Raw genomic sequence first — 11444 nt, forward strand, 5'->3', positions numbered from 1 at the left:
GCATGCAAGGCATGGGCTTTAGCCACTAGGCTACCATGCCGGGCCCTCCATTTGATTTTTAATTACACTTTTAGATTATGATACTCTGTTTTCCTGCTTTTCTTATGCTTGCCATGTCATGATACTTATATATTAGAAAGTTAAGCTCGCAACAGTGAAATGAATTAGTATGCTTTTGTATCAAAATCACGATCTCTTTAAGAAGATCACATGAGGTAGTTCTTGTTTTCCTCCAGAAAAGTAAAGCTGAACGAGAGAAGGGACTGATGAACTCCTTGTGCCTTGATGGCTGTGGCAGAGCTGTGTGTGACCCCAGAGTTTCAAAGTCCTAGCCTGGTGTTCTTTTGCTGTGCTAATAAGACTCCTCCAGATCCAAGGCTTAATGGGTGCCAAGGTTATGGATGTAAACCCTTGATCCTGGTAAATAGTGCATGAAATTATGCTTTTATTAATGCTTCTCTTCACCGATTAAAACCATATCTCATTATTTTCCAACATAAATGAGCTTTCCCTCTCTTAAAGAAATTACAAGCTTCTCAAATAAATTGCTGACTTCTCTTCCCAGAATTGTCCTCCCTGTAAGACGGTCATGAGCAGGATGACGTTTTACTTTGCCTTTGCTTTTTTCTTCATTTTGGCTTTTTCATCAGGTATATGAAATGGACAGGGTTTTGATGAAGCTGGAAGAGTCCCAGATGAAGCGCCACAAAGCCGAGTAAAGTCGCCTCCGCAGTGTTACTCATAGGCACCCACTGGGCTGCGATGGGATTTTCTGAGAGTCCACCGCATATGCTGCTGTCATTTTTAATTTTAACTTGTTTTTACAGATCAGCGCTCATCCTGAGAACTAGAATAAAATCTGTGTCTCTGTCCTTCTCAGTGCCTTGATGAGCATGTTACGTGCTGGGTTGGGAATACTGTTTCATGGTGTTATGCCCTGTTTTGGCTTCAATTTCTGAAATACATTTTGTTTTGAATTTAGAGGGCCAGGCAGAACTTGATTACTCCCAGTCATTTCCAGCAGGTAAGTTAAATCCCTTGGATGTATTTCTCGCTTTCTTCATTTCACGCTTAGAAATGCCGGCCGTGTCAGCTGTCTGTTCTGGAGGTGACCAGCAAATGCACGTGGTGTGCGAGGCAGAACGACTTGAAGCTTCTTCTCTCTCATGCTTCCAACATGACATTCGGGTTTTTCCATTAAAAAAAATCTTTCTTATTGTACTTTAATATTTTCGTAGAGATGTTGACTTTACTTTTTTCCATTAGCTCATATGTTAATTACACAGAAGTTATAGCTATAATCAAGTATCAGTTACTTGGCACTGCTCTGCTAACAAGGATGCCCACCCCTTACAGGCCGTGCTTCTGGTCACACTAAGGGCGGCCATGTAGCATGGCACTGAACTCAGTCTGACACGGTAACAAGATTACCTAATGAAAGCTCGCTTCCACTGCGGAAGATCTGTATACAGTGGATATGCCTTCCGTCTTCTTCTGTGGAGTCATCTTATACAGAGACACAGTACATTATAATAGAACCAAAATAAATACTTCTGTATAATTGGGAACAAAAATGGCAAAACTTTTACACAGAATTCCAGAATGAGAAACATGAAGGATATTACCTCTCATGGATTGGTTACTGCATAACCAGGCAGTGGTACCAACTTAACACAGATTGCTTTATTTAATCCTCAAAATATCACTATAAGGTAGACAGTATTATAACCAAAACAACCACACATAAAATACTGTATTTGTCCACTAACAAATTAATAATGCAGAGAGATATTTCTAGAATTTCCAGCAGACAAATGAAAAATCTGAGATAGGTAATTTATCAAAGACACATGGCATTATTTGTTCCAACAAGAGTTGAAACTAATTCTCTTGACTCCATTTTTTAAAGATCTTTCCAGAATCATAAAATATTCTTCCCATATTCATGTAACAAACAGTATCATCACGTATTTGTATCATTCTATAAGACATCTTGTTTTTCTGTGGTTTACCTACTTGTGCTAAGCTATAAACACCTGGAAAGCAGGAATTGCGATTACCATTTGCTTTAAAAAATGAATTCATTCAAATATCATACTGAAAAAAAGCAGGAGTACTTTGAAACATTGGGGCAAATTCTTGGCAACGGTCTGTAATCAGCCGCCTAAGCTTCCCCATGTTGTGGACTCTGTCACGTCTCACTTTTCAGTAGCACGCGTGGCGAGCCCTCTGAGCAGCACTTTCTTAACACAGGTGAGTTTGCTGTTTGTGAGCCGTGCTGGCTTGGTCGGGGCAAATGCAGGAAGGCATGCTTGGAGAAGGAGCAGATTGCTGGGAGCTGCAAGCTGAACTACTTCTGCTGCCGGCCGAAGCGCTGACGGCCAGGACGGCGCTGGCCCCCTCTCGTGACTATAGCACCGTGCTGCATCTCTCTTCTTGCCTACGGAAGAAAGTGGTTAGAGACTGATTAGCTTACAACGTTGTGTAGAATTCACATAACCAATGGGCTGTGTAGCTTTGCTTTGTGAAATAAAATGTTACGGTCTTATTCTTGGTGACTCAAAGTGATCACTCAGTTTAACATTTAAGACTTAACAGAATTTTGCTCCATGCTTGGATCTGCCAGTGTTCTCTCTGTGCTCAGACCCATCCCTTGTCCTTTCCGTGGCTCCTCTGCACACACAATGCCCCGCTTTCATCTTGTGCTGGATTCAGGAAATACAGCTGTCTGGTGGGATGGAGGGAGAATTCAGATTCCTTCCCCTGCTGTCTGTTCTCCATGTCCACGGCCAAGCCCTGCCACTGTCACACAGTCACTTGGTGATTCCCTGGAGCCTGGTTTCTGCAAGTCTGGCTGACTCCAGGACTCATACCAAATCCTCCTGTGTTTCTTCAAGTCAGAGGGTCTTGGGGAGTCAGCTGTGTCTATTTTGGCCTTGCATCACCACTCCAGTTTTGCATTCCCAGCTTTACTGTCTATTTACTTATTTTATTAAATTTATTTTATTATATGGCTTCATAGGCTCTGGGATTTTCCTTCCCCTCTCCTCAATTCACCTCCCTTCATTGATTTCCCCTATATTATTACAATAGTATATTCATTCAAAAATAGTCAGAGGTCCATCATTCTGCTATTAAGTGTAGCTTGACTTTTTCTTGGGCTCCATGGGTGCTTATGAAAGGGTTCTGGTCTCAGTTTTGTCGAGGCTGTTGGAGGGAAAGGTCTCCTCTACAATGGGTGGGTTGAGGGGTGCAGAGCAGAAGAGTAAGGGTGTGGAGCTGTCTTCTGGAAACTATCTATGGTATGCATGCATAAGTTCTCTTTACATTCATATAAACATTTTTTCAAAGACAGAAATGTCAGAGAAGAGGCTCTGAATCTGGTTTTCTCTGGAAAGATCTGCATGGTATTTAAGTATACATAACCAATTTGTTCACCATGGCTGCAACCCTTTCATTAAAAATAGTGTACTGGGGATTGGTGCGGCAACATAGCACGCCTCTTGCCCGTGTCACCAGCATTCCATATGTACGCTGGTTTGCACCTCAGCTGCTCCACTCCAGATCCAGCTCCGTGCTTATGGCCTGGGAAAACAGCAAAAGATGACTCTAGTCCTCGGGCCCCTGTGCCCATGTGGGTAAGCCAGATGAAGCTCTTGGCCTGTGGTTTCAGATCAGCTCAGCTCCAGCGCTGTGGCCATTTAGGGTGTAAACCATCAGATGGAGAATCAATCTCTTTCACTCTCTCCTTTCTATAGCTCTGCCTTTCAAATAAAAATAATAATTTAAAAACCCATAACAACTCCCATGCCACAAAGCAACAATCATATTATCATAGTAACAGTATATAACTAGCTTTTGGTTCATGTCCTAGCTGCTTCAGGTCTGATCCAGCTCCCTGCTGATGGTCTGAGAAAAGCAGTGGAGGATGGTGCAAATACCGGGCCCCATATTAAGACCTTGTGAAACTTCTGACTCATGGCTTTAGCCTACCCCGGTATTAGCCAAAACATCTTAGCATTTGCATATTCACTGCCTCGGATAAGCAGTGAACAGAGAAGCATGAGGAATATAGACACGCATAGGCCATTTTCAGGGGCTGCCTCTGTCCTCAAAGCCTGTCCAGGGGGAACAACAGAGCAAGCAAGCCCTCAGCAGGCAGAGTCCAAGCATGAGAATGCAGGAAGTGCAGGAGACAGGGAGCCCTTCCCAGTGCAGGCTTTATGAGGCTCTGGAAGAGAGCGGTTATGCAACAACAATCCCCCACTGCTGGGCCAAGCAGCAGTGACTCCAGCCTGCTGCCAGGTCAAGCAGAAAGTGCCACTCAGGAATGTCTGGGATGCGAATCACCTTCACCTAGTCCGTGGGCAGAAGTCACCGAGGAGCAACTGACTACCTTCTCCCATCCCCGCACCTAGGATGTGTGGAAGCCCCACGCCGTATGCCCTGGGCAGCCATGTCTCACCCACGGTCACCCTGCCGTGTAGAAGTGGTCCCACCAGTGAGCGGTCTGTCAAGACTCTCTCCCTTGAGTAATAAAACTCTTTCCCTGAGCTAAAAGATTCTCTCGATTGTTTTCATATTGCCCCATCCTTAACCAGCGGGCTGCTGCGCTTTAGCTCTGAGAAGTAGCCCTGCCAGTAAGCCCTGGCAAATCTAGTGCCTTTCCTGGTGTGTGGTGTGGTAGTGTGGCCCAAATTGTTAACATCCACTCTCTCAGGTAATGATGGGTATGCATTCTTTAATGAGTAGGTGGGTAAAACAAATTACACAGTTGGGGGAGGCATGGCTCCCAAACTCGTAACCCTAAACTGGCTGCGTAGACCATAACATTGATTTCAACATTTCCAGTATAATGTATGTGTTGTGTCCACAGCTATCCACCGTTTGCGTTACAAATGGAGGCTTCTTCCCTTTCCCGTGTGCTATTCTCCACTATGCAGCCCATCTATGAGAATATCTGTATATACATGCTTACCTATAGTTATGTGTGCATACAAATATATATCTATTTATTTATCTTGTATTTTGCATACATTGCAGTATGAATTATACTCCTGAATACAAAGAATACTTCCAATGAAACTGTTAAATACACTCTGACAACAGAATACTAGGCTTCTACAACTATCTATACCTGCAATGCCATGATTCACTAAACAGCATGTGACTGACGGATTATACTGTTGTAATATGGGGGAGTTGGGGAGGGGATCCCTGTGCCTATTGAGCCATATTATGAAAAATTAAAAATCAGAACAGAAGCAGACAGAGGCTTTAGGCAGGAATTGTGACGTACAGGTGCATTTCCTCTTGGTTTCTACAGCCTGATTTTGTTTGTTAGAAGGCCTGATGCTTACCGGCAGACAACACCGTCTCTGCGCTAAAGGGTTTGTCTTCCAGTCGTAATCTATTTTGTTCCTGGCTCTCCTGAAATTGTTTCCATTTGTTTTCTTTGAATCCATGGACTTTTCCTCCATTTCACCACTAGGTGGCAAATTAACAGAAGGAGATCCGGACACAGGCAGGAACACGAATGGGATTTTTATTCCTAGATTTGTGGGGAAGGAGAAAGGGGAAGTCAAGAGGAAAATCCCTCTACCTACAAAATGTATCTTGGAAAATAATAAAAATAAATTTTAAAAAGAGATACAATTTAAAAATTAGTATGTTAGGTGAAATAGGGCAGGCACAGGAAGACAAGTGCGTATCACGCGCGTACACTAACAAACGCTCTGAACCGTGCCGGGAGCTGGTGTGGACTAGCACAGGGAACACATGTGCAAGCGCAAAGGCTGCTGGCTTCATCTGACGGACTCACTCTGTGTTAGGCTTAGGGGCAACTGAGAGCGAGCGAGAGACGCTTTTATTTCAGGTAAAGAGTTTTATTAGTCAGGGCACGAGAGCCTGAAGGACAGCTCCCTGGCAGCAGTGGGCCCGTGACCACTTCTTCATGGTGGGTGGACATGTGAGGGAACTGACGGCCCAGTGTGCGCGGCCCTGGGCTGCGCATGTGGGGCACGGGGTGGGCAAGGCGGCAGCTCCTTGGGCTTGCATGTGGGGTCCTGTGGCACGCGCTCATCACTTCCTGTGCAGAGACAAGGTTAGATGACCCGGCATTCTGGATGACAGTGTCAGTTTCAGTTTCACAAGGCTGTCACGTCTGATCTGCCCAACCGAACAGTGCATACATGTGCAAACATCGCGATGTCTCCTACAATATTTTTAGAAAAATTTTGAAACTCAAAATGTTAGCTTAAGAAATCTGATTTAGAAGTATGGGAGTGCAGAACTCTAATTTTTACAATTATCTAGTGACTATTTTTCTAGCTCTATTATAAAATATTGGATGAAGATGATTTGGAATCAAAGCAATACATCGCAATACAGTCAAGCAATCTACGAAATACATATCAGAAATTACATAGAGAAAATCGGATTCTTAAGTATTTTTGGAAAATTTCTGGAGTTGCAAATATAGTTTGGAGGTTTTGTTAGACAAGGTCCACTCAGAAAAACCAAAAGTGTGCTGAGTATTTGAAACAGATAAATGTGGACGTTCTACTTAGCCATTAAGCCACCAGTGATGACACCCGTGATACATTTTGAGTACCTGAATGAGATATCCATCTAACTCTTTGTTTATTGATAGCCTTGATTAGCGCCCCCCCATCCCCACCCCTGTTGGTACTGTAACTCCCTGAGGAAACTGATTTCTCCGGTGCTTGGGTCAACTGGAAGACCTGGATCGAGTTCCTGATAGATATTTGTGGAGTGAACCAGCAGATAAGAACTCTTTCCTCTGTGTGTGTGTGTGTGTGTCAGTCAGTCTGCTTATTTCACTCTGTCTCTCAAATGCAGAAAAGATAAACTGAGGAAAACTAATGGGAGTGATCGATTAATTAGGCCCTGGAAGTTTACAAAGGCACAGAGGATGAATAACACGAGGAGGGGCTGCTTACCTCCAGCATGGTTTGTGATAATGAGACAGGAAGCAATGTCCTGTGACGAGTTTACACAAGCAAAGTAGGAGCCAACGTTCACACTTCTGCAGAGATGTTGTCAGACTGGTTCTGGGATGACCAAAGTACACAGCAAATCCCACCACAGCCCCTGATCCTCTTCAGCCCCTGGCTGCTGCTCGCTTGGTCTGAGACTGCTGAGAGAGCCAGCAGAAGCTAGGGTTTGGAGATAGAGACAAACCCTGCATACTACTGGGCTTCTGAGCACAGGAATTAGGGACCAAAGCAGGTGACCCTTCTCTCTGTTTTCCTATCACACTGTGGAGCCGTCCATGACAAGCACTACAAAGAAGCTAACTGGCCAAGGAGTCTGGCAAGTGCAATTTTCTGATTCTCGGCACAAAATGACAGAGCAGAGTATGTCATAGTCTTAGGCAACCAGTTCCGGGTCAGGAGCTTGGAAGCCATGCCTTCCCTACCTATTTAATTCTTTCTGCTCACCTGGAAACAAAGGACACTCATATGTCATCACTTGGACTCTGAGAAGGGCAGTCTTGAGTTGTTGCAGTCCCCTCTCCGGCACCCATACAGGCCCGTGGCAGGGAGGGCCTGTCTCTTGGTCACGTGCTTCCATTACTCTCACACTCTGAGCCTTGGCCTTCCCAGCACCTGCTTGCTCTCTGGCTTCCATCAGACAGACTCTGAGGACAGGCAGCCCCTGAACATGGTCTCAGAATATCTGTAGTCCTCACCATTTGTTCACTGCTTGGACGAGTCAATGAAGATGCAATGCTTTGTATTTCTAATTTGCATTCATTCAAGAGTTCCAGGAGAGGTGAGGCCTAACAATAATGAGAAGAGAAGCCAGGAAAAGGTGACTGTTGGCAAATTTTGTCGTACTGTCTTGGTTGCTTGCTGCATATCTGCTAGGATAATTTATATTCCTGGGGAAGCTGGGATGTAAGACTTCAGTATAATGGATGGATATCACAGTCATGATCATTTGCTTCTCTCAGGTTTTCAATTAAGAAGGGCTTGTGACAGCAACTTTTTAAAAAGCTTTGTTTGTTTGTTTGAAAGATTTATTATGAGAAGAAACAGAAAGATCTTCCATCTACTGGTTCACTTCCCAAGTGGCCACAAGAGCCAGAACTGAGCGACCCCAAGCCGGGAGCCAGGAGCTTCTTGCAGATCTCCGACATGGGTGCAGGGTCCCACGGCTTTGGGCCATTCTTGACTGCTTTCCCAGGCCACAGGCAGGGAGTTAGATTGAAAGTGAGACAGGGCATGAACTGGCACCCATATGGGTTCCTGGTGCATGCAAGAGAAGGATTTAGCCACTAGGCTGCCGTGCCAGACCCCACAATGATTTTCATTTGCTAATTTCTAGTGGGCACTGCCATTACCAACCTTGAGTAACAACTCCTTAATACATCCTAGGCTCGTCTAGCGTGATCTCTCTTGTGCTCCACACAAGTACAGAGGCTTAAAGCGAAGCTGATGAAGAAGGGCTTCCAGGCATCCTTTACAGGTGACAATTAGAATCGTGGCCTTGTTGAGAAAGAATGTATAATAAGTTGAGTGAAATACACATGCATGAATTCCAGCAAGAACAGGAAAGAATCGGCAAAGGAGACTGAGTGGAAAGGAAGAAGCAAAATATAAAACACCTGTGAAAAAGGGGAAGAAATCATTAATAGATGAACTGTCTTGTAAAATGTTTCAGAAAGAAGAAAAAAAAAAACCACTCAATCGTGGTTGCAGCTCATCACAGGCAGTCCCTGAACCTTAGGAAGAGAGTCATGGTCAAGAGCTCCAGAGCCATGGCGAAGGCAGCGAGAATGGAAAGGCAGCAGTGATGGAAATCGTACACTTGTTTTCAAAGCCTTTGGCACTGAAAGAAAGACGAGAGAGAGAAGGGCAGGAGAAGCCCTGAATGCATCTAAGCAGTTGGTCTTATTTGAGGGGGCTGTTCAAGATTTTCTGGAAAATGCACAAAACCTGAGACTGTTCTTTTCATTGGAACAGATCATTTTATTCATGCATTTCCCTCTGGCATACTTTCCAGAATAAAATATTGTGGCATAATAAAGACATGCAATAAAATCAGCACTTCTCTTCCAAGACATATTTTATGTCTTATTTTAAAACTTTAAAAAATGTATCATTCCAGGGCCCGGCGCGGTGGCGCAAGTGGTTAAAAAGGTCCTCACCTTGCACGCCCAGGATCCCATATGGGCGCCGGTTCTAATCCCGGCAGCCCCGCTTCCCTTCCAGCTCCCTGCCCGTGGCCCGGGAAGGCAGTCGAGGACGGCCCAAAGCTTTGGGAACCTGCACCCGCGCGGGAGACCCGGAAGAGGCTCCTGGCTTCGGATCGGCATAGTATCGGCCCGTTGCGCTCACTTGGGGAGTGAATCATCGGACGGAAGATCTTCCTCTCTGTCTCTCCTCTCTGTATATCCGCCTTTCCAATAAAAAAAATAATAAAAATAAATCTTTAAAAAAAAATGTATCATTCCAGAAAAGTTTCTACTTTTCTCTTTTCCTCTCCCCACAAGGCATCTCTGCTTCCAAGTACAGCCAGCTTGATGCTGCTCAGCCTTGGGGCTCAGACGAGCTCTGCCGACTTCAGGGTGACGTGTTCACTGGCCGTGGGTGGAGTGACGTGTTCACTGGCCGTGGGTGGAGCTCTGCCGACTTCAGGGTGACATGGGTGGAACTTCAGGGTGACGTGTTCATCAGCCACTTGTGGCATCTCAAATTCAATTGGCAAAGGCATTCGCTAGAGCAGATCCGGGGAGTTTTGTAAAATTATGTGCCATAAATCTTACATGGTTAAGGTGATCTATAAAATACATTTTGTCTTCTCCTTGGAATTCACATTTTTGTAAATTAGAAGAAACAAAAGTCTCATTCTATCCTGGATGTTTCCTTGAAAGGACAAAGATCACATGATCACCGAGGAGTGTGGAAATGTGTCCATTCTTTGTGCAATGTGAACTTCCTCCTTCACTCAAATATTAACTTGAGCTGTTAAGAACCATCTGCTGGTTCACTCCCCGAGTGGCCACAATGGCCAGAGCTGAGCTGATCCGGGGCCAGGAGCCAGGGGCCTCTTCTGGGTCTCCCATGTGGGTGCGGGGTCCCAAGGCTTTGGGCTGTCTTTGATTGCTTTCCCAGGCCACAGGCAGAGAGCTGGATGGGAAGCAGGGCTGCTGGGATTAGAACTGGCGTCCATGTGGGATCCCAGCGCGTGCAAGGCGAGGGCTTTGGCCGCCAGGCCTTACTTTACTGATTTTACACCCGGAGTATCTCATCTTTTTCATCTCTTTCATTCCTGTAGTTGATGTTCACTTTTTTAATTCTTCCTCATTTTTTGACAGCAATAAGGTGTTAGCGCAGCTCTACAGCCACCAATCTTGACTTCAAAGGTAAGGCACTCGGCTTCGCAGCGGCCATGCAGCCTGACACAGGCTTGTCTTCTGTGAATTGCTCCCCAAGCTGTGCAAAGTAAGAAATTAGTCTTAATCATCCAGTTATTAGTTACCGAAGGCCATTAGGATGGCTTATTATCAAGTCTCCTACAGTTGATAAGATGAATCTGAGGATGATAAGCAAGTATGTAAACTAAACCTGTTGGTGCACAGGCTGTGCAAAGTGCTTCCTAGATAGTCAGTGGGGTGAACAAGACGGCTGCCTCCAATCGTGTCGGGATGCATAGAAGCCGACTTCCATTCTCGTGTGGTGGCGATGTGCTTCCCAATGCCAATGAGCAATCATCTTCAAAACAACGAGTCCATTCCTGGCTCTAATTGAATAATGCCTGGTGTAGGGCAAAACGCCCGGAAAGTGTGAAAAAGGAATGTTTCCCTGTTGGTTCCTACCGTAGGAAAGATTATACAGTGTGTTTTAGCTTGGTCAATAGATAGAAAATATCTAAACCAAATGTTGGGCATGTCATGACAAGTCGTTTGAATTGGCACATGATTTTGAAGTTTGAAAGTTCCAGTGATGAGATAAAAGAATGGGGCTAGCCCTCACTTCCCTCTGTGAGGAGCTCTGATGGAATTACACATTCAGCTCCAGCAAGAAAATGTAGGGAAACCACAGGCAACAGGTATTCATTCAGAATAGAGACTAAGCTGAAGGAAGTGGAATTATTTCAAGAAAACAAGTGCCATCAAATACATTCATGATATGTATTTTCAGGAGACACAGTTGACAATGTCCAGTCTCTCCAGAAAACAGAAAATATTAGTGCATATTCATAAAAGTAACAACTCTGATGGGAACTAGGCCCATGTCACTGCCATTTACATGAAATGTTATTAAAAAGAGGATGATCTTTCTGGTATACACTTTAGAACTAGGACCAACAAAATGAAATTGTAGGAAATTAGATTTCTGCTTTAATTATAGGAAATTTCTATAGTTATAAATTGGGGATTTTTTTGAATTACAGATCACATAAATTTATTGAGG

General features: G+C 44.5%; 1 protein-coding gene across 1 annotated transcript; it reads left to right on the top strand.

Moving 5' to 3' along the window:
• The first annotated feature begins 598 nt into the window (after window positions 1–598).
• Window positions 599–2378, top strand: LOC121147269 (beta-defensin 12-like). The gene is made up of 3 exons (XM_040967090.1): window positions 599–650; window positions 983–1024; window positions 2254–2378. The coding sequence occupies exons 1-3, from the start codon at window positions 599–601 to the stop codon at window positions 2376–2378; spliced, it is 219 nt and encodes a 72-aa protein (XP_040823024.1).
• The last annotated feature ends 9066 nt before the right edge of the window (window positions 2379–11444 follow it).

The sequence above is a fragment of the Ochotona curzoniae genome, unplaced genomic scaffold, assembly GCF_017591425.1.
Source record: "Ochotona curzoniae isolate NIBS_2020 unplaced genomic scaffold, NIBS_Ocur_1.0 scaffold_4506, whole genome shotgun sequence".
Classification (NCBI taxonomy): domain Eukaryota; kingdom Metazoa; phylum Chordata; class Mammalia; order Lagomorpha; family Ochotonidae; genus Ochotona; species Ochotona curzoniae.

Bases quoted from the DNA above. Each gene is read 5' to 3' on its own strand.
- LOC121147269 (XM_040967090.1), top strand. From the start codon at position 599: ATGACGTTTTACTTTGCCTTTGCTTTTTTCTTCATTTTGGCTTTTTCA. The intron at 651-982 runs GTATATGAAATG...TTTTGAATTTAG, and splicing joins CATTTTGGCTTTTTCATCAG to AGGGCCAGGCAGAACTTGAT. The intron at 1,025-2,253 runs GTAAGTTAAATC...TTCTTAACACAG, and splicing joins CTCCCAGTCATTTCCAGCAG to GTGAGTTTGCTGTTTGTGAG.